We start from the raw sequence: 23451 nt of genomic DNA, 5'->3' as shown, positions 1-23451 counted from the left end.
ACTGCACTTTCTATCTGGAAAATAGTGGTTGCTAATGAGCACAAATGCTTTGTGTTTTATTAAGTTAGATTTAAAAGCTAGTGTACTTCTGCAATTTTATGAATGATCATTCAGGAAAACTTTTAGTCTGTATTCTTTAGGGGTGGTGAGATCAAAGTGTATTCTATCACTAATATTTGTTAGTGTGTGTAGGGCTAAGGTAAAGGAAAGCTAGGATGGTTTTTTTTTTTCCCCCATCCCACCGACTTTCACATTGACAGTCCAGGTGAAGTGTTTGAATATTTTGCACATGGTACTTCCTGCCTGTATTGTGCCATTTGATAATGATAAGGAGCAGTAATCATCACAGAATTTTCTGGTAGTGTCTATGAAGCGGTTACTTTTCATTATTTATATACGTACTATATCAGCTGTCTAATTTGAGGCCAATATGGTGCTCGCTCTTCCTTGTCTGGTTGTGATGTGTAGTAAAAATTGGTTGTTGCTTGAAGTCTGGAATCATCCAAATACTTATTTCAGTTAGTAAACTTGTATACTAGTTTCTCCTTCATAAAATTGATTTTCTTCATCAGTACAGTACAAGTGCAACGATTTTATAACAGCGTTTACTGATTTGCCTTCTTTTTAGTAGTTTGTTTTACTGTTTTAAAGTTACGTTTGAGGTGAGAGTTTTACTTTGCACTTTAATATGCTATAAGTTTGTATCCACTGGAGACCGTTACCACTAACAATTCCACTGCAGCAAACTTCAGCTTATACTGAAGAGGGAAAGTAGTTAAATCAACCAACGAACTCCAAGAAAACCTCCCAAACTTGAAGTATTACATTTAACTCTGTTTCTTTCCTGGTGTCATCTCTCTTTTAATTTGAAAGGATTTCCTGATACTGAGAGGTCTTTCTTTTAAAGTTGCCATATGTAAATGCTGCTTGTAAACTTTTGGGTTTGTATGTTTAGGTCAACCTGAAGAGACCGTGCCCGTTTTGGGCTGATGATGGCCATTGTTCTATCAAAGATTGTCATGTAGAGCCTTGTCCTGAGGTATGGATAAAATAATATAGAATATGAAAATATTATTTGGTTTAAAACTTTGCTAATTTGCAGTGACTAATATTGTACTAACAATATATACTAATGGGATCCTAAAGTTAAATAAGAGTGACGAAAAGCAGAAGTACCACCAATGTGTATTCTAAGGTCTTATTTATTTTACCAATAAAATAACTTAAAGAGTAAGTATGTTCTGAACTCTAGCACTGTTTTGGATATAGCAAGTTGTGAAGGCAAAGGAGCAAGTTAATTATTTAAAAAAACAAGCTTGCCATGACCTATGTGGGAATGATATTTAATTTGTAGATTTCAATCAAGCATAATAATTTTTATGTAATGTAAAAACTGTTACTTGTTTTTTGGTTTTAGAGCAAAATACCTGTTGGAATTAAGGCTGGGAGCTCTAATAAAGTAAGTAGTCATTAATTTCCTAAGTTCTTAATGATTTTTAAAAAATCTCTTGTGACTTTTTATCTCTTTTTATCTCAAACCTTCCGTCTTGACATAGTGATGAAATCAGTAACATAACTGATCACTTCTTGCATGTGGCTTTACATTTTTACTTTCACATGTGATAGTGTTTCTGACATAGCTGATACTTTCATGTCATTCTGAGTCTGTCTTAGCTTGATTTTGCCATATCTAATCTTGAGCAGGTCATTAGTCTAAAGATAATTTAGTGGTCAGTGCAAGCATAAGTAGTGAGGCTGTGTGTGACTTTTACTTGCTTCTCTTCAAGACACCTTCCTTAGGTCACCAAGTGTTCTTAGCAAAGCTAAAAGAGAAAAGAGGGTATATATAACTAGAAAAGAGGTCAGAGCAGAAACACAGACAACCTTCCCCACCCCCAAATCTTAAACACAGTGCCCAAGTGTTGACGATGGAGAACGGAATCAGTAGGGACGACCAATATGATCTAGTATTGTTCGTTTATTAAGGAACATCTACAGCTTACATAGACTCACAGAGCATCATTGGCATAGCTTTGTTTGCTCCCCACGACTGACCCCCACATCATACCATTATAGATTATTGGTTAAACTACTAGTATCACACGAGGTTGTTGATTGATGTATGCGTCCTGTTATTCCAAGATAACTCTCTGTGTTCATAGCTACCAGTACCTTGCTTTAGTTACAGTGCTACAGGCACAGCACTGTTTTGCTAAACTGCTAGCTACTTCCACCCTTATGCTATGCATGGCCTACCACCATGTCAAGCTATAAGCTTATAGTGCCAGATTGTTCACACTGCTTATTGCTACCATTGCCACACCCAAGAATAAGGATTTTTAGTGGGTGATGGGATAATGGTGTCCAAATGAGAGTTCTGTTGAGTATCTTGACTGTGGTGAATCTTGGTTAACTATCGTATTTCCATCCTCCCCAGTACTTTTCACCACAGTGGGCAGCTGTAGTTGCTGCTTGCCTTATCAGAGTATAGGTCACAGTATCATAAGTGACTGTTTGCACTAGGTTTAGGCTTTATGCTAAGAAAGATTACCAGAGCTGAGAGGACTACTTCACTGTGGATTGATGACTTCTGTGTCCTCCCTTCATGAACAATGCAGGCAAGTCTGTCCAAGCATAAGCTCAGGAGGAAGTCTCATCTTCTGCTTATTCATATATTGTTAAGCTTGTTCTGAAGTAAAATGTCCCTCTTGATTTAAAGGTTTTTGATGATCAGAAAAGAAACATCTGTGTCACTGATGTGAATTAAGTATCAGTCATTCACAATTTCACCACAAATAGCAGTAGATGTTCTGGAAGAATTTTGGCACTGTCTCTGGGCTTCAGAAGATGTTGAATTCTAGCTGGATCATCTGTTCCCAGTTCTGGTTTTTTTCACTGTCTCTCTTATTTTCCAAGCTTGATTAGGCAAACTGATTCCTAGAATACTGTGGTGCCTCCTAAAGAGGCATTTTAATTCTTTAAACACAGTTTTACAAAGGATTCTTCGAGTAGGTGTTTGAGCTTCCTGATTGATTAATTTTGAGAGCCATAAATAAGCTGTTAATTAGTAGCCAAAGATTATGCTGTTCTTAGGATACTTCACATAAGTGTATTGGACTTTGGAAATGAACAATCAGCCACCTTTTGGTTTCAGCATGCTAAAGAAACTGCGGCAGCTTCTTTGGGAAGCCATCATTTGCTGGAACTTGCTACAGTTGTTTACTTTGGCTTGCCTTTTAGGTTGCTGCAGCCAGCTAGATTGCTCGAAGTTGGGCACTTCTTCACCTTTAATTTGTAGAAAAACAAGTAATAGTAACATCTGCTGCTTCCCTGTCAGAAAACAAAATATTTCTGCGGAAAATTGTTTTCAGGACTGACATAAATCTTACCAACGCTACTTTCTTAGTTCTCAGGATTTAGTTAAAGATCTTTCTTGCACCCAGTTAAAAACTGACAGTCTCATTTAACTGAGAAATTGAGAATCCCTTCTTCTGAGGAAACATTAAACTCGACTGTTTTGTTTCAAGGACTGCAAGTACTGTGCTATTAGCCTGTGCTTGGCCCATTGGCAAAGTCCTGCATTTTGTGGATTATCCTTACAGTATTGGTTCGGGGGAAAAGATTTAAAAAAAAAATGTTTTTCCTCTGGGGACATACATGTCCAGTTTCTGTCTTTCATTTTTGTAGCGTCTGCCTTGAATAGGTGAAAACAACCAAGGGCATCTTTTTAACATTGAATAGATGTACTCAGGGTAGAATCTTATGAAGCAATGTTTTGTGGTCTAAGTGCTTGGCTTCTATGCAGTTTCCTACTGTGCTTCTTTTCTAATGCAGACAGATCTGTAAACTTCCAGCTTTGTTTAGGCTTTAGTGGAGGATTTTTTGTTTGTTTGCTGAACCATAGAGAGAGCCATTCTTCCTTTGAAAGCTCATATAGCCACAAAGACCAGGGTTACGCTTACACAGGTTTCCCCACAGAAGTGCAGTTAGAAGTAGAGGATCTTTTTTTAATTCTCAACACCAATATAATTTTCTTGAAATGTTGAAAGAGATGCAAAATAGTTTCCTTTTCTATAATCCTGTTTCATTTGAGTGATGACCACATTGGGGGGGGCTAGACATTAAAAAAATTGTCATGACAGTTGCTGTATTAAACTTTGAAGCAAGGGACAGGATGCAGTAACTCAAGGTTACAACACTGAAAATATTTCACTTGTTCACTTCTCTTATGTTTTCTTCTGAAACTACTCTTAGGAGATCCTGCTTTGGCAGGAATAGATACTTTGTCCTGATTTGTAGTCAGTGGTCACAGAGCACTGATCACAGCCGTTGCTGTTAAACAGTGGAAAATAGTGAAGCCTGGCAACATGTTTTCATAGAACCATAGAATGGTTTGGGTGGGAAAGGACCATGAAGATCATTTAGTTCCAGCCTCCACCTTCCACTTGACCAAGCTGGTCAAAGCCCTCTCCAATTTGGGCTTGAATGTTTAGAGGGAGGGGACATCCACAGCTTCTCTAGGCAGCCTGTTTCATGTCTCACCACCTGCATATTAGAGAATTTCTTCCTAATATCTAGCTACCCTCTTTCAGTTTGAAGTTGTAATCCTTGTTTTACCACTATAGTCCCTCACTTAAAGGGTCCCCCTTTAAATACTGGAAGGCTGCTACAAAGTATTCTCAGAGCCATCTTTTTCTCTAGGCTGAAACCCCCCAATTCTCTCAGCATTTCCTCATAGGGGAGGTGCTCCAATTCCCTTATCATCATCTTGGCCCTCCTCTGCACCCACTTAAGCAAGTTTTGAGACTTGAGTGTGCATTTTCACTTGAAGGTGGAGATTGTTTTGCAACTTTTGACACACAGAATGTTTACTTCAGCATCTCTTATGTTATTTTGTCAGCAGTCCAAGTCAGAGTCATTTGTTCAGATTGTTCCATTTAACATTGATATGATGATAAAGGATGAGCCCCCATACCTGGCAAATCCGAGAAAACTGAGTGAGAATATCCTTCCAGAGTTAGGGGCACGGCCTCTGACAAGGTTTAAGTTATGAGGGTATTGTAATGTCCTTTTGTTCTTCAGTGGATTATACTGTGCTTCCTTGTGTTGGTTCTGGCGAATACATTTTTAAATCAAGGGGTCTTGCTTGCTTGTCTAAACAGTTTTAACTCTTTTGAAAAGTATTGTAATGGTACTTGCCTGCCAAAGCCTTTATCTTATGTTTTTATTTTGAGTTGGTTTCAGACAGTAGTTCTTCATGTCAGTATGTGTTTGCTCTAAGTATAGGGGAACCAGCAGTTTAGTTTCATATAAGCTATCAGTTACTTAACATTAAATTATTTTCTGTATTTCTTAAGAGCTGTGATAAAGTAGATACCTGTGTAAACCTGAGGCTTGGTCTGCAAGAGAAAGCACACACATACATTAAAAAAAAAAAAAAAATCCAGTCCAATAACTTAAAAAAAAAAGGTGGAGATTTGGTTGGTTTCTATTTTGTGAGAGCACTGATACTGGCTATTATGCTCCAAAATTGTTAGGTGAGGTATTTTTGAGTTTTAAACTAACAGTCTTAAATTCCCTGCTGACATAACCATATTATTGTAGAATAATGGAATTTAATCTCTTAATTCTTCACATTTTCATTGTAAGTAGTCTAATAGTAAGTCCATTTTAGTGGATTGTGTTTATAAAAAATACTGTAGAATGAGAATTCAGCTTAAATACTGCAGTTCTGGTTTCAAAGTAATTACAACTCCATCTTGAAAAGCTTTTCTACTAGACCTGTGCACATCTAAAGCATGCCAATGAATAGAATTAAATGAAACATGAAGGGAAAATGGCATAACTGATGTATTTTCTTACTTAAATGACTAATGGAACTTGGTGTATGATTATGCTTGCAAAATACAAGGTACGTTTATAGGAATGACACTGCTTGTCTTCCAATGTCCTTTCAGAAAGGACGTTGTAAATAACTATCTGGAACACTTCAGAACTCCATTTAATTTATATAAGCAAACCAAACCAAAACTAACAAAATTTCTACATATTTAGCTGAATTTTCTGTCGTAGTTAAATCCACAGGATGAAATTGGCCTGATGAAATTAAGTGAAGGAAAACAGAAATAAGAAGTGTCCCAGAATTACTTAGAGCTTTTAGAATCTGAGGGCTTTCTCCAGTACTAGGCAATTTACTGCTAAACCTAGAAATACTTTTTACAGCACCTGTCATTACAGAATTGTAGGTAATTAATTCAAATATGAACTTTCTTACAGTATTCAAAAGCGGCAAATAATTCCAAAGAGCTGGAAGACTGTGAGCAAGCTAACAAACTGGGAGCAGTTAACAGTACTTTAAGGTATTCTGCAATTTACAACAATAGTACAAAAACAGTAATAAAGGACTGTTTAATTATGTCTGTCTTGTTTTTGCAATGTTCTGGGTTTTGTTTGTCATTCTTTCCTTAGCCTATTAGAAAGTAAGTGTGAAATGATGTAAGAACATCTAAAGGTAAAGGTGTTAAGTGATAAGTAGATTTCCTTAAAACAAACAAACAGACCCAAGCGACTAAAAAACACACCAAACAAAAAAGCCTACTTTGATATTACTTGTAAGCAGTACCTTACAGCATCAACACTCAGAGGAGACTTGCAATTAAACACACCTGGTTTTCTGCTTTTTACCAGTATCAGACTTTGTTCTTGATGACTGTGCTGAATTAAGGGATTCTGTCCTGCTGCGTCCTTCAGTTACACTGATGTGCCTGTTTGGTGATTCAATGAACCAGATCAGGGAGTTTGAGTTACTTCTGTTGTTGTCAAAGTTGTTTTTAGCTTGGATCAATTCCCTGATCTTGATAATTGCATGGCACAGTCAGGGTTGGGTGGGAGGAATTCTGCAGGCTGGTGTTGCTGAGCAGGAAAGTGTGTGGAACAGCACTTGGAAAAATTGCATTGTACTAGTCTCCACCTTTAAAAACATAGAAATAGAGGAATTAGTTCTCCACTATTGGTGGATTGGTGTGGTTCCTTTGACCTCAGATTTTAGCAGTTGCACCTGATAGACTTGCTAAAACTTTGTGGCAAAATCAGATGGCCTTGAAAAAGCAACTGCAGCTGCCTGGCATGCAGTGTTTTAAAACCAAACTGTGTAAAACACTTATCAGGAGTTTTTTAGGGGAAATAAGAGCTATTAACTCTTTTCCATTCGTGTAGGGCAAAACAGTATGAGGTGGAGTACACACATGGAGAACATAAGAGAACACTTTTTGTGAGAGTAGAATATCTATTACATTCAGGAGAGGGCAGGTCTCCTGCAAGTGCAGGAAGAGTCAGTGCTTTGTAGGCAAGCCTCCATGTTCTCCACATAGTGGTGCAGCATCCTGATGATTTTGGGTTGTTTTCCTTTATCAGCTGTATTTCCTGTGAGATTATCAAATCTTGCTTCCTAGTAATTACTGAAGTTCCTCCCCTAATGCTAAGGATGAAGTCTTCTGTTGTGATTTGGCAGAAGGTTAGAAATGTATGGTAAAATTGTGCTGGTACAAATTTGATCAAAAGGAGTAGGTTGTTTTCATTATTTCAGGCCACCCTGGACCACAGTTTCCAGTTTTAACCTCTCTTATGTTTTGCTGTTGGTTGAGTGGTATTAGTAGTTCTCTGGTGCGTGTATGCATAGAAGAAAGCATTCAGCTTTTGGCACCGTTTCTTTTCGTGGGAACTTCGAAGTACATGTTTCTCTGTACAGTATGCCTTTCAAAAGTGACTGGAATAGCATTGTTATTTAAAAGGCTAAAACCAATCATATTCACAGAGTAGTTTAACTTGGAAGGAGTGTTTAGTCATCCAGTCTCCCACTGAAAAGCAAGGCTAACTATTGTAGATCTCATTAGTACAGGTTATGAAAATATGCTTCCTCCCTCCCCAAAGTAACAGCTGCTAAAGTAGTACTTTGAAAGGTGTTAAAAATATATGCTATGAAAGAGGATGCAAAGTCACTGCTGCACAGTTTGTTCAAGAAAAGATGATGAAATCTATTTTTGTTGTCTGCAAGATAACTTCTTGAAGTGTTGCAGTTCATGTCTGCTTGAATCTCTGGACAGCTAACAAATGGTAATATATATCTCAGGTTTCAGATACAGTAATTCAGAATTCAATTCCAAGTTATTTACTACATGTGGATTGTGTTTCTTTCAGTAGTTCTTACTGATTTTGTTTGTTTAAAATCAAATGTATTTTTCTCCCCTCAGTAACCAAAGTAAGGAGGCTTTCATTGACTGGGCAAGATATGATGATTCACAGGATCATTTTTGTGAACTTGATGGTAAACTGTTTAAGCTTTTTCTGATTGTTTTATTTACTATCTCTTAAAAAGAAAGTTAAGAATTATAGTTTCTCTGCAAACAGGCATTTTTTAAAAGTTGTAATTTTGTGCTACATGGAAATTTGACAGTTCTTACCTTACATGTGAATATGCTTTTCTTATGAGGAGCATTTGGTAGTCTACATGATGCACATTCACTGTTGCCTCCTGTTAATACAGTGAACAGGAAACTTCTGGTAAATAGAATATAAATGGTAGTCAGTTAGCTTTTTTTGTTAAAAAAAAAAGCTTCCTCACACAAAAGAGTTGCATGTAGTTCGAATACAGGATAAATTGTGTTGCTGTTCTACTCTTATGCTTGGGCTGAGTTTGTTCTTCTTCCAGCCATGCTGTGCTTCCAAATGATTTCTACATTAAATTCGTCCTTATTTGTAAGGACTTTCTTATTGTTGAAACATTAAAATGCTCTATTGTGTCTTCCCTCTGCTCTACATATATGATTCTCTTTATTTGCTTGTAACATTCAAAGTTTGAAGGACCTCTTTTCAAAAAACTGTGAGAATTGCCAAGTTTAGGAGTGACTGCTAAAGGCCTTTTTAATAAATACCTTAAAAAGCTTTCTGTGCTAAGAGGACAGCACATAAAGCAAGATGTTCTAATCTACCTTTAGGCTATTGTTTGATGCTAACTGAGAAATAAGCAGCTGTGATGGAGTTAACAACTGCTGTTCCCTTTCAGCACTTCTGCTGCATAACTGTGAAAATACTCTATATAAGCTGTTCCTGTAATAAATAGTGAGCATTACAGTAGATCTGAACTGTTATATGCTGTTGTCTGCTGTCTTCAAGCTGCCTACTTATATTTTTAGGAGGACTTAGTGGGGAAAAGTACAGTTTAGGAGCCTGCCTTTTAGGAGTAAAACTAATCTAAGTACATGCTGATTCTACTTCCATCTCTCCTTATGTCATGCCCTATTGCAGGAGGGTGTACTGACCCTAGTTCTGTTCTTCCAGTGCTTTTTTATTTTGCACTGGCTCTGCATGGCAAGCTAGTTTAGCTTACTTGAATATCTGGAAAGTAAGTTGACATTTTCCTTCTATATCCCATATTCTTGTCATGGTCTGCTTCTCAGGTGAGTTTGTGAGCTGGAGCAGGGAGGGACGAGATACAAGAACTTCTGGGAGTGACTGTGAGGTGTTAGAAACTGTTCTCTTTTCTTTTTGGTGATGAGAGCGCTCCTAATTTGCTCAACTGTAGCACTAAACTGTATTGTTTTACTTTTTAATCAGCTTTTTGTCAGTCTTAATGATAAATTAGGTAAAGGAACTGATCTAGCTGGAAAAAGGTTCATAATCCAGGTCAGCTTTCCATCTTCCTGTTGCATCACTCCACAGACTCAGTTGTATGTGGATAATAAGAAGAAAAAATGAAGACCTGGAGTGACCAGGAAGTGTAGGAACTGCTTAGGTTAGCCATGCTGTCAAAGAACTAAAACAAGCTGTAATTTAACTTTGTCTCATCTGGCTCTATGGTGTTGTGCATCTTGCCTTTCTCTTGGTTTTGCTACTGCTGCTGAACCAATGCTTAACTGCTTGTTCAGAATCATCTTTTTAGAACAATTTTCACTCTCTGTTTCTGTGGCTTTTTTCAGCATCTGAGGAAATATTCAATGGCACTGCTTGGCCTACTCCTATGAACAAATCTATGGGCTTCTAGCTTGTATTGTGTGTGGGTTTTTTTAAAGCATGAATTGCACTTGACCTAGAATTTTGAAGAGAAAATTCTTCCTGTTTTTCACTGGTTGTGGCTCAAAACTTAAGTTTCTATTCATAGAGTTTTTTGGGTTTTTTTTAAGCAGGGAAGAGTACTGTTTCACAGTTTTCTTTGGATACAGTGCCTGAATTTATAATGAACTTGAGTTGAAGGTATAGCTTGTTGAAATGCTGCTTAAATAATGTGTTTGTTTCCATAACAGAGAGAGCGGGTACGCTGAAAGTTTGTTCAGTTAAGCAATGTAATACAGACTTTCTGCCAGTATAGCTAAGAAGTGTACAATATGTAACAGATGCGAGGTGCATTTCTTTGACCTTGTCTGTATTAGGAAGCCCCTATAGCAGTGTACCCATTTCAGAAAAGCAGCCTCTCCAACCAAATATTGCCAGTCAAATAAACCATGAATTGCATGACAAGTGTTTGTGATGGAATTGAAGAAGCCATATAAGATGTGCTCCAAAATTTTAGAAATCATGGCCACACACGAGACTTTGTAATAAGTCATATCCTTTTGAGCTTTCTGTTTAGTATGTCTATCGCTATATTTTTATGTACAAGGCATTTATAATCCAGGTGGTACACAGGATAGTATTATATGAGACCTATTATTTATATTTAATTCTGTGTGAGTGTTGTGGGTTTGTAATGAAATATTTAACTGATCAGTTAGAATATGTAACAAAAGGTTTCTTACTTAGATGAGAGATCTCCGGATGCACAGTATGTGGATTTGCTGCTGAATCCAGAACGTTACACTGGATACAAGGGGCCTTCTGCTTGGAGAGTGTGGAACAGCATCTATGAAGAAAACTGCTTCAAGTAATTGGGGGGGAGAAGAAAACTATTTAATATACTTGCTCTTCAGTTTATCTTAAGCCTGATTTTTGTGTTTTCTAACTTATTTTCTAGGCCTCGATCTGTCTATCGTCCTTTAAATCCGCTGGCTCCTAGTAGGGGTGGGTCTTGCCTGTTTTATTTCCTAATGTGGTTTTTTTTAACATAGTGACTGTTGCAGCAGAAGTGATGCAAATCCCAGTCTTCAGTCTGTAGATGTGCTTTTTTTTTTTTTTTAATTTCCTCTGTAGAAGTAGCTGTCCATTTCCAATATTTCAATATCTAGACTAGGGTTTGTGATACTTGATTACATACATGCTTAATCTTACTCATATGAATAGACTTATTAATGTCAGGGGAGTTGGAAGTCTCAAACTGGTTAGTAAGTGTCCCAGTAATTTTCCAGTGTGGATGGGAGGGAGTTAAAATGCAACAAACTTCAGCACTCTTGTATTCTTCCCTTGGTGTTTTTTTCCTAGTGCGTGTAAGTCAAGCTCTTTCACTCATAGTTATCTTAGCATAAAGTAACTGTACGATTTCCAACCATAATTTTTAGTGTAATACAAATATACAAAAGATTGCATTATTTGAAGAAAGAGCTTAAGAAGGTTCAGTTATCTGCAAAAATGTTTAAAAGGGGAAAAAAAAATCAGCAATGACTTGGGCTTTAAGTTTTCAAATTTAAATTGAAAACTGTAACCTTGTGTTCCAAATGAATCAGCGTTCTCCTGCCAGTGTCTCATTTACCATCAAAGTTAACTATTAGCCAAGAGATTGAATTGGAATATATCACTGCATGTTAGAGAAACAGGACAGTTTTCAGTATTTCTAAACGTTGTGATAATTTATTGCTGGTATGCACAAACAAAATTAATTGCAAGAGCAGTTCAACTCAGGAATTAGAATTTCAGAAAGGATCACTGGCCAGATTGTTGAATAATATACACTGAAGAAAGCTTCCTAACCATCTTTCTGAAGCTAAACCATAGCTTTTAAGAATATGTAAATCTTCTGCTACCAAGACTTCAAATTCTTAGTGAGTTTTATTGTTATGATGTGTTTAGTCCCGGGTGGTCTTATGGAGGAAGTGAATGGAAAATAGCCTTTTTTTTGTAGATAAGGTTTCTTGCACTTTTTAAGTGCTTGTAGTAAAGCTTGTGCTTTATTACTGCTTTGTGTGGAAAATATAATTTTAATGCTTATGTATTTATTCTGTTTTTCCCACCAAGGAGGCGATGATGGTAAGTCACCTTATTTTGCTTGTCTTGCAGAAGTGAGGTGAGCATTAAAGAGTTTTTGCGTCTGATTTATTCACTTCATTGCTATTGCATTGGAAGGCAGGAAAGTTATGTTTTTATGCAGGTGATTGATCATAAAGTGAGGGTTGGGGGGGATAAGTCTTCCATTTGGAGTAGGGAGAAGGAGTGGATAAAAGCAGCAGAATATGTATTGTGATAAAGGTATTGGAAGAATAACTGGAGATGCATAAATTAAAGGATTCCTGGGTCTCCTCCAGAGCTCCATTGATACTGATGTCAGGTTGCTTAAAAGAAGAGGGACAGTTTTTTGTGTACTTTGCTGAATCCCCTTGATTTCGGGATAGTGTGGAGAAAAAAGCATGTGGTCTTATCTGGGGGGCAAGAGGCTTTACAATTTTTCAGTCAACTGAAAGCTCTCAGGCAAAGAGCTCTCTCTATGTCAGTAGGAAACCTTCAGATAGTAGCAGTAAGGTAAGTGCTATCAGATACAGTTACACTCTTCCATCATGTCTTTCACCACTAGTGCATGCGTGTAATCAGGCTTGCACTTCCATACACTTCTGAATGCCCTGACTATTTCTCTTACTCTGACCCCAGCAGATTTAAACTAACCGTAAAGTTCAGCCACTTCAGTGCCTATTCTCACTTTAATAGCTAAATTATTTAACTTTATGTTGAGGTGACAGCTAATGTTAGTATGAATAGTAATGCTGAAAATTAATGCTCTTCATTTAACTATATATTTTTGTATTTACAGGAGAATCTTTCTACACATGGCTAGAAGGTAAAGGCTCTTGAATGGTTAATACAATGTTAAGTTCACTAGATGAAACACTGTAGAATTTTTTTTCATCTTCCCATACATTTTGCATAGTGTAGGCTCTTTAATGAACAATGCAGAACTGTTGAGTGTCAAAGACTATATTTTTCTTGATAGTCTTTGGAAATCTCATTCACTTTGATGTTACAGTCCTTAAACTCTTCAGTGTTTCATCTTTTATAATGGGGGTGTTCCATACCAATTACTTTGAATTTTCTGCTCATTTTAGGCATCCAAGCTGGGACATTATTAGTAACATTGCTAGGCATTTTTATTTGAGAAGTATTGAAGTTTTTTTATGGTTCTGTTCCCAGTATGTGGACTGACATATATATATTAAATGTGTGTTCAGAAGGCAAAGGAATTAATTTTGTGTTCATATTTAAATGGCAATTATTATTACAGTGGTAACAAAACTGTGTTTTGGAAGTGTACAGAAAAGTGTACTTAAACTGTGTTCATTCTGACTATTGTAAGTCTTGTCCAGTTGGAAATCTCTAACTGGTGCTATTGTAGGAAAATGTACAAATTTACATGCTTTTTAAAATGAGATCTCTGTAAAAGAGGTAATGTCTCAGCCTCACAGATGGGCTTTGCTGTCATTCTACCTGCTTCCATTGGAGCGGATTGGAGAGACAGTGAAGTCACCCAGACATATCTTTGAGGAAGGAAGAAACTCCTGAATTCCGAGTGTAGTTCAACAGGGGCAAGTGTAGAGTCTTGCACCTGGGAAGGAACAGCTCCATGCACCAGTGTAAGATGGGGACTGACCTGATGGAAAACAATGAAGGCAAAAGGGACCTGGGGGTCCTGGTGTATGGAAGGATGACCATGAACCAGTAATGTGGTCTTGTGGCCAAGAAGGCCAGTGCCTTTCTGGGGTGGATTAGAAGGGGTGTGACCAGTAGGTTTGAGAGAGGTTCTCCTCCCCCTCTGCGCTGGTGAGGCCGCATCTGGAATATTGTGTCTGGTTCTGGGCCCCTCACTTCAAGAAGGACAGTGAGCTACTTGAAAGAGTCCAGTGCAGAGCCACGAGGATGATTAAGGGAGTGGAACATCTTCTGTACGAGGAGAGACTGAGGGAGCTGGAGCTCTTTAGCTTGGAGAAGAGGAGACTGAGAGGTGACCTCATCAGTGTTTATAACTATGTAAAGGGTGAGTCCCAAGAGGATGGAGCCAGGCTCTTCTCAGTGGTGCCTAGTGACAGGACAAGGGGCAATGGGTGGAAGTTGAGGCATAGGAAGTTTCACGTAAATATGAGGAAAAATGTTTTCACTGCGGGCATGACAGAACACTGGAACATGCTGCCCAGGGAGGTTGTGGAGTCTCCCTCTCTGGAGATATTCAAAACTCACCTGGATGCATTACTGTTTGATCTGCGCTATGTGATCCTGTTCTGGCTGGGAGGTTGGACTAGATGATCTTTTGAGGTCCCTTTCAGCCCCTGAAATTCTGTGGTTCTATCTCTAGATCCAAGTGGTATTGGAAGTGATTTCTGCTTTCTAATTATATTTTGGCTGCCCAATACTGTTGTGTTTCTGTTTATGTTCTAGAGGTCTGGGTCCATCAAAGTAATATTACTTTTTGCTCTGTAGATTTATGTCTTCAGTAAGTTTAGAGTAGAGCTGGGAAGAATACTTTCGGTGTTTTCCAATGCCATGTTGTTTTGGTGGGTTTTTGTGATATTACTGTACGATCACTTCCCTAGTTCAGTAACTTTGATTCTAATTAGGATGGGTCACAGTGTAATTCTGGATTCTGGTTTGTGTGGCAATTTTTCTATACAACCTGACCATATACGTATTTGTCTGTATTTATTAGAACACTGAAATACTGAGTAAGAAATGCCAAGCTCTGTTCATGGTACTTCTTTCCCTGTGATGCATATAAGGGCTTACTAGCGCAATACTGAAGTACTGTAACTCTTGGAAATTAAACTGTGCAGACTTCCTTCACTGAGGTGTCAGGCTATATTCATTTTAATGTATTATTTCTGGTATTTACTTGGGGTCTGTTTGTCTTTTTTTCTCCTGAATAGGTCTTTGCCTTGAGAAAAGAGTGTTTTATAAACTCATTTCTGGCCTTCACGCTAGCATCAACTTGCATCTTTGTGCAAATTATCTTCTTGAAGGTAATTTAAGTCTAGATAAAATTGCTGGATGGAATTCTACAATATCTAACATGTTTGTTGGTTCTTTTTCCCTGAACATTTTTGATGCTTTTGATGCATAGTTGCTTTCTATTTCTAATTATGTATGTTTTACTGTTCTTGCCCCTCCCTTGCCACCCCTGCAGAAACCTGGGGGAAGCCTCGCTGGGGACCGAATGTGAAAGAGTTCACTCGTCGCTTTGATCCTGCTGAAACAAAAGGAGAAGGACCAAGGAGGCTCAAAAATTTGTATTTCTTATATTTGATAGAGCTGCGTGCTTTGTCAAAGGTTGCACCATACTTTGAGCGTTCAGTGGTTGACCTTTACACTGGAAATGGCCATGAGGATGCTGAATCTAAAGCTCTCTTACTAGATATCTTCAGGGATACAAAGTAAGGCATAGGATTTTTTTTCTTTTAATAAATAGTTTGAAATTCTTTATTCACAAGTGAGAATTCATGATTTCTTGAAAGGATAGAACAGAATAAGGAGGAGAGAGGATTGAAGAAATAAGTAGTAGGACAGAACGAGAGGGATTTGTGCATTTGATAGGATGAGATTAGTGTTTTTGAAGTTTGAATATACTGATCTTTATAAAAAACAAACAAAAGCAGCAGCAACAAAACCATTCTTCATTAATATGCACATGATTTATTTTGAAAAGGGAAATAGTACATATAGTCTTAATGATTTTAGGAGTAATCCAGCTTGTATAGGCTTAACCTCTGGGATTTTAGCCATCCATTTCTCTTTATGTAAGGTTCTTTAGTCCAGTTCTTTTACTCATCTTCTGACTTTTTTTCTGATTGGTGATGTGATGTGTTGCTTTGTTGCTGTCCCTAATCCTAATGTGTTAAGTGTTTGAGATGTGGTCAGTGATCAACTGAGAGGCAAACATTAATACGGTTTCAGTTTCTGCTAAGAAAGACATCTTGATCAGTGGCAATGGAGTGAAGAAAAATTTCAAATAAGCTGCAAATAAAGATTTCAAATTACAGTGATCAAATGGTAGAACTGATACCACTCAGAGATGAATACTCTGAACATTATTTTACGTTGATGTCCCCTGCTGCTCACCAGACTTGATGGAACACTGTAATTTATGCCAGTCTTTGGTGGGTTTTTTTGCGTTTTGTCTTTATTAGATCCTTCCATATGCACTTTGATGAAAAGTCCATGTTTGCTGGAGATAAAAAAGGAGCCAAGTCATTAAAGGTAAAGCAAATTTGGTGAATGATATCCAAAATACCCATTTTGAAATTAAGTTGTCCTACTCTACTTACTGGCAGCATACTGATGAGAGCAGAAAAAGCAGGATAAAAAACTTACTGAATTGTATGTGAGGCCTCTTAATCTACTTTAAAGGAGTACAAGGTGTTGTCCTGCATCAAGCAAACTGAAATCTGTGGTTTAGTGTCTTGGGTCTGCTGTCAGGACTGTGGTGAGGCAAATGATTTGAACTGGCATTATCAGTAGATGCAATGGCTTTTTTTAAATAGAGTATCTGTTTTGCACAAGTATCTGGTAAAAACAGTGATACTTGCTTAAAAAAACAGATGCCTTATATAGCATAAAATAATGTATTATCATTTTAACATGAAAAAAACCATAGTTCCTAGATATGGGAGTTTTATATGAATGCTTTTACCCATAACTTTCATTACTAATGTGCTGCTGTTCGGATCAGTAGGCACAACAGTTTCACAGGTGGAATGTGGCTCAGTCTCTTTTAATATTTAATGACACTTCTAATACTTAGTTCAGTGGTAGTATGGAATTTCATGAGCATTAGAAAGAATACTATTAGAAAGGTGCCAGTAGTTTATTAGCCCAGCTAGGGTTTTTTTGACCTTAAATATTTAATCAAATTCATCTTAATTAATGTGTGCTTCCACTCTGACTGAAGCTGCAAAGCAGCAATCCTCTTATAGCTTTAGACAGGAAATATCTCTTGGGAACTGCGATTTGTTTACCTGTTTGTCAAAAAGGAAGGCTGCCTCTAAAGGCTTCCATCCTCTAAAGGCTTCCTTAAATAATGGAAATAAAATTGGGCAGGGATGCAGTATTTATGGTTCAGACAATTTTGAGATAGTAGAAACTCAGTGTACAGAATCCAAGAATTATCTTTCATGTCTTGTCTTGCAGGGGGGACAGGGGGTTGTGGTTTGAGGAACTAACTATTAACAGTGGACTTGGAGAAAGGGTTCTGGGTTTATATGGACCTTTCTTATGGCCTGACTACATAAGGTAGCAGTTTTGCTCAGTTTTAGTAATAGACAATTGAAATTCTAGTGGTGCTACATTACTTAATCTTATTGTTGTTGTGTAAAACTTAGAGGTACTTTAAATTAACTTTTGTAGTTTGTTTTTAACTGGTAGGAAGAATTCAGACTGCATTTCAAGAACATATCCCGCATAATGGATTGTGTTGGATGTGACAAATGCAGGCTGTGGGGCAAACTGCAGGTACAATTTATTTCACGTGTGTGTGCATGGGGGAGGGTGGGGGTGTGGGTGTGAAGATTAGAAGATAAACATGTATTTCAGTTTGGCAGGATGCATCTTACCTTAGCATTCAGACTTTCTGCATATGGTTGGTCTTTTGATATTCTTACTTAAGTATGAGAGAGAAGAATGTTTAGTTTACTGTTTAAAGATGTTTGTCTAGTCACCAGCTGTTTAGTTTACTGAAAGATATAGTTTGTAGTCTCCCAGAAAAATGTATTTAAAGCAGACACTTCATGGCAAAGTCTTGCTGGCAATCAGTATCTTACCTGCATTCAGTGATCGAATGAGCCTTGCAGAATCACCTGTGGGAAGCCTTCCTGGAAGCACAGCACTTGAGTAATTGCTAGAAAATACAGCAAAAGATTTAACTCAGCAAATTGAGGCATAAGAAAAAGAAGCAATTACAATTTTTATAATTTATGCAAAAGGCAGGAAGTGAATTCAAGGTGTAAAGTAAAACTTGAGAGTTGAAAATCAATTTTAGTTCCTGCAAACACTTATTTTACTGAGAACAAGGGTTTCAAACATCAAGATTTAACATTAAGTCCAAACTAAGAGTAGTTGTTACTTGGTGCCTGCTGTCCTGCTGCAGAGCATTACGCTTATCAGAATTCAGTTTCCAAAGAAATTTGTAACATTAAAAATTTGGTGGTCTCTGCTGAGTTTCTGGAGTTCTTTCTACCCTGTCTCAGTTAATGACTCTGATCTATTCTTGTTTTATCTTTCTCAGACAAAATTAAATGGGGCCAGTGGGGATTTATTGATGCTAAAACACCACACTTTTTTTGTAGACACAGGGCTTAGGAACTGCTCTGAAGATCTTGTTTTCTGAGAAGGAGATACAGAGCCTTCCTGAGAACAGCCCATCAAAAGGTTTTCAACTCACACGTCAAGAAATAGTTGCTCTTGTAAATGCCTTTGGAAGGTAAGTTTTTATTGTTTGTGTAGTAGGAAAACCGTAAAAAATTCTGTGTTGACACTGAGGGTCTGTGGAAAGATAGTGGTGTACGTGTAGATGTGGCTTTTGAAAAGGCTGAGTTACTATTAGTAGTACTGATAAACTTGATGCTTTCAAACTGAGCATGTTGAGTGTTCATTATTGACCTTGGTTACCATTCTGTGTTTGTATCCAATTCATCTCTTTATCTCAAATCTTATATATTCCATCTTGTGAAATCTTGATATAAGTCTCTCACACAGTCACTTTAATTGCGTCTCCTCGTTTTTGATCACCAACTACAGCTGTTGCACATTTTGTATTTCTCTTAAGCTTTTGGATTTTTGGTGTATAAATTATTTTTAATTAAAACTTTGGTTAATTTTTTTTTAGTTTACCACATTCAAGTGATGAAATAAAACATTTTAACAGCTTGAAAAGATGTGTAGAACTTAGTTTTTTCATCATGCTAGTTCTTCAGATCTTGAATATAATTGTTCTTTTTGAAGTTACTGACTGTCTCTGCTTAGAGATTCTTAGTTGTTCAATGAAGTCAGGAAGATTATAAACATGTACAAATTTTAATCCCTGTAATGTATTATGGAAGTATAATGGAGAGTCAGATAGTGGATCTTTTGAGGGAAGGTATTATATTCAGGGTGTTCATCTTCAGAACAAAATTGTGTTCAAAAATCCCAAACAGCTCCCCTGCGAGATGACGATTTGCATTTCTTTTGCGGTTGAATTGTTAACATTTAAGGGGGTTTTGTTTTACAGGCTTTCCACGAGTATAAGAGAATTGCAGAACTTTAAAGTTTTATTACAACAGACTAGGTAATGAAGGCCTTTGCACAACGCATTAGTGAAGACCATTTACATGACTGCATTGAGCAGAAGGAACCGATCCTTACAGGACTCACACGAACTGATGAAAATCAAAACCAACTTGAATTGTTGAAATTCAAATTGTTGAAAATCAAAACCAACTTGAATTTATGTTTAAACTAGGAATGGTTATTAATTAGAAAAGATATTTATGAATGAAATACATAGTTTTAAGATGTGTAAATTATGCTGGTCTGTTTATTTTTTGAGTTTTCTGCTCAAAGTTCTGTTGTACTGAAACTTGATAAATTATATTTCCTTGTCTTCCTGAGGCAGTTATTTTACATGGAAACATAGGTACCTCCACCCTGACCTGGCCTGTCTTGAGTGGCCTGTCTTTGCCTCTCCTGAGTACTGCGCTTCAGTATATTCTGAGAATTGGGTATGGCAATTCTGGCTGTCTAAAAGAAAGGAAGAAAGAAAGAGGTGGGGGGGAGGGGGGAAACAAAATAACAACAAAACAAACAAAAGAAAAACAAGAGGAAAAAAAACCAACCCAAAACCAGAAAAGGAAATAAGGCTCTTGTGGATTTCCGACTTATTACTGTAATAATTAAAGCTACTTAGAACCAGGAAATTTACTGAGCAGAAGATTTTGTTTCTTACTGAGTTCCTTTGCATCATGCCAGTATCAACTTTTTTTCCCATATGTGCTACTTTTCAGAATTTCCCTTTAACTACCTTGTCTCTGCAGCACAGTTGAAGTGACTTTTCTGCTTTTCTGCAGCCCCTTGGCTACCTGTGGTTACTTGGGCATGGGATCAGGGCAGGGGGAGATGGTTAGTGGAGTGCTGCTAGCTGACAAGCCTGAGTCAATCAAATTCGCATCTATCCTGTTTTATTTTCAAGGCTGTAATCGTAAGTTCAGTCTTCAGAAATTGTCTTTTTAAAGTCTAAAATTATGAAAGAGCACACTTCAGCTGTGGAAAGAGATTTGCTCTTTATGGGTTTGTGTTTTAGTGCTACGTTAAAAGGTCAGTACAAAAAGTAAGAACCTGTCTTTGTAGTCAATTTTTAAAAATGATGCTTTTTAAAATTCCTAATCACACTGACATTTAATACTGCATACTCTTATCTATGCAATCCCTCACGGTATCTTCTTTAAAAGGATATTCAGCATGAAAAAAACGGGTATGTTAATAACATAACTTGCATAAAATACAAAATTACACACGTGTCATTGTCTACAAATGCCAATGATAACTTGACCATGGTCCAAAACAGAATTCAGAAACATCACTACTGATTAGTAGCAACCAAATGTTGGCTTACATTTAAAATGGAGTCATAATTTTTTTAAACCAGCATGTTTCAAAGTGAAGTTAGAAGTTATGAATGTAGTAAGTGCTGGTACAGTGTAGATACATCTCTTGTTTTTATAAACAAGTCTTCACAAAATAAAGTGCTCTTAAACATTTTTCACCCTACCATATATTTAGTGACCTGTTTATATAACTGATTGTAACTGTATTGGCTTCCATAAGGCAGTCCGTTACAGCTGAGATTTTCCGAAAGCTGGGGTATGCTCTATCTCTATGTACTTTGTTTTGAGATAAGCCTAAAATTTCTTCCTGACTGGAAATTAGATAGACTGTCTTGCTGACACTTGCTTTTGTGAAAAGTAATGTTTCTCAGTATTCAGTCAAACTGTGGTAAGCTAAATGAAAGGAAGTGTGTGTGGGGGAGCAGGGCAGGGGGCAGGAGAGAGACCAACCACAGAAAAACACCCAAAAAATGAACAACAAACCACCCCCACAAAGTTTTACTGTTAGTTGCACAAATTGGCAAGAAACTGGTATCCAGTCAGATGTTCCTATCTAAGCCAGTAGATAATTTAGCATGGTCTTAGGAAGGGCTAATGCCGGTCTGAGGATGTTACATTCTTATTTAGTAGCTTATCTCATCTGTGGGCATCTGTCTGAGCAAGTCACCAACGGCTTCCTTTTTCTAGTTAATGGAGAAGAACCAAGTGATTTCTAGGTGGAATCATCTGGCCTATTCCAAGCTCTGTATTTGCACCCCAGAGTTTATTATTCTCAACTAAATTGAAGTAGGAATCCAGATAACTAGCTCAGATGTGGACAGCAGTGTTTGGTAAATGAGTTGCACCGTATCTCACTCTTCTGAGTAATTGTGTATACTGAAAGATTCTGGGATCTGGTTGGCTGTTAATTTCTTGCCTTTTGGATGGACATGCAAGGGCATGAACTTGTAGGCTCACTGGTGTGAGGAATGCTGTATAGCTGGGATTTATCTCTATTGTTATATACTGTAGTGCCTAAAGCTTTAGGCATGATTTTCTAGTTGAAAAAAAATTGCTGTCTTTACTGCCCCAGGAAGGAACTGAGTCTCAGAGTTGTTTCTCACTCTTCCCCCCTTGCTTTGTGGGGAAAGTGAATGGCTTCCAACCTTCTGGGGAATGCCACTTACTGTTTTTCTTTTTGTCCACCTGTGCCTGGCTAAAATCTAAGGACCCTAAAGCAGCATCATGTACTAGCATCATGCACTTTCTCATGGGACGGTTAAGAGATTAAGGCATGCATATCCTGGACACCTGGTCCTTGCAACCCTCATTGCCACAATGAAGGCAAGGCTAATACAGTTGGGTAAGGACATGAAGGGGAGGGAAGCATTTTTTCTTTCTATCATGAAAACAGAGGAATATGGCTGAGCAGCAAACTCTGCATATAGGAAAGTTCTGTTGCATTTGAAGGTACATCTCACTTGGTGATCAAATATGAAGGTGTTTCACTTCACTGTCATTGTAGAACTAGGACATAAGATTGTTTTCTGGTTACAGATCTAATTGAAACAAATTTCCTGTCACTATCTTTTTGCTATATTCAATGTGCATTCTGTGACTGTGCTGCCTATGAAGTTTTGCCATGTAAGTCAGACTGAGTTCTTTCTATGTTAAATTAATTTTTAGAACTTCCCAGATCCCTTTTTGTACTAAAGAATAAGGTTAGTTACACTGTCCATGACCTGTAAACTATCTTAAATTCCATCTCCCTGTTGGAGATCAACATTGTCTGTCATTCATTTCAGAGTAAAAGTACATTTCCCTGTACAAATGACACGATGATTGTAATCCCAGAAGTGGTGACAAGACAGACAAAAACACTTCATTTTTCCAGTCTTATGTGAAATGGTAAAAAAGACTTTGTGCACACTGCTTGGGTAAAATGTAGGGTGCTGTTGCTGAACAGTTTGCTCTTTCAGTGCCTGAGAAGGAAGGTGAGAATATAGGTTTCTGAAAGTGACTTGTGTAAGATGGATTAACAAAAGTGTTTTCCTACTTCAGCTGATGATTTGTGCTGTCTGTCATTGTATGTGCATGAAATACACCGTGCCACACTTTCTTGAGTTGTGTTTTGATGGTTGGGTTGCCTTTATCTGACCTTGCTTTGTGCTCTTCTGGGAAATGATCTGTAATATGTTGTAAATAATTTAGATGCTTATGTTTATATAGTAGCAATTGGCAATCCATCACTTTACAATTCTTCCATATAGCTAGCCTATTAAAATGTAATATTTATTAAAATCAGAATCAATGTTGGAACTGCTTACTGAGATCTAAACACTTCTGAATCTTTGCTATGTTTGAATCCATAAAATGCAAATTAAAGTATTTTCTGCTACAACTTCTTTTGTGAATGTAGTTTTTGGGGTTTTGTTTGAATTTATTTTCTTTGATTTTGTGCTTTAACTACGCTTAGTAGAAATTGCACAACTCAAATTATTTACATGGCAGTCATTTAAGCTTAAGATGAGGGGAAGGCTTTCATTCTCACTTTTTGTTCAAAAGAGGTGTGTAACCTGTATACCTGTTGCTGTTTACAGTGCATTCTGGTGTGTTGGCACAGCATGTCTGGTCCTGTATGAATATAGCCAAATGTAGCCCCTCTTTAAATCCAGTTGTTTTAAAAAGTAAAAAAGCTTGTTTTGAAGTGAAATTTGGT

General features: G+C 37.3%; 1 protein-coding gene across 1 annotated transcript in view; it reads left to right on the top strand.

Moving 5' to 3' along the window:
* The window catches only part of ERO1B (endoplasmic reticulum oxidoreductase 1 beta), a 30796-nt gene extending 7663 nt beyond the window's left edge, over positions 1 to 23133 (top strand). The window contains exons 3-16 of the mRNA XM_068154953.1: positions 956 to 1039; positions 1418 to 1459; positions 6277 to 6359; positions 8250 to 8323; positions 10795 to 10915; positions 11006 to 11052; positions 12160 to 12171; positions 12947 to 12973; positions 15048 to 15140; positions 15305 to 15551; positions 16305 to 16374; positions 17539 to 17625; positions 18459 to 18592; positions 19382 to 23133. Of these exons, the coding sequence (XP_068011054.1) occupies positions 956 to 1039; positions 1418 to 1459; positions 6277 to 6359; positions 8250 to 8323; positions 10795 to 10915; positions 11006 to 11052; positions 12160 to 12171; positions 12947 to 12973; positions 15048 to 15140; positions 15305 to 15551; positions 16305 to 16374; positions 17539 to 17625; positions 18459 to 18592; positions 19382 to 19442 (1182 nt within the window). The 3' untranslated portion in view covers positions 19443 to 23133. The remainder of the gene's footprint in view (positions 1 to 955; positions 1040 to 1417; positions 1460 to 6276; positions 6360 to 8249; positions 8324 to 10794; positions 10916 to 11005; positions 11053 to 12159; positions 12172 to 12946; positions 12974 to 15047; positions 15141 to 15304; positions 15552 to 16304; positions 16375 to 17538; positions 17626 to 18458; positions 18593 to 19381) is intronic.
* Positions 23134 to 23451: the final 318 nt, after the last annotated feature.

Source organism: Melanerpes formicivorus, unplaced genomic scaffold, assembly GCF_026170545.1.
Source record: "Melanerpes formicivorus ecotype bairdi unplaced genomic scaffold, bMelFor1.0.p_v2 SCAF_2, whole genome shotgun sequence".
In the NCBI taxonomy this organism is placed as follows: domain Eukaryota; kingdom Metazoa; phylum Chordata; class Aves; order Piciformes; family Picidae; genus Melanerpes; species Melanerpes formicivorus.
Note: the sequence above shows the minus strand (reverse complement) of the source record. Positions and strands in the feature narration are given on the sequence as shown.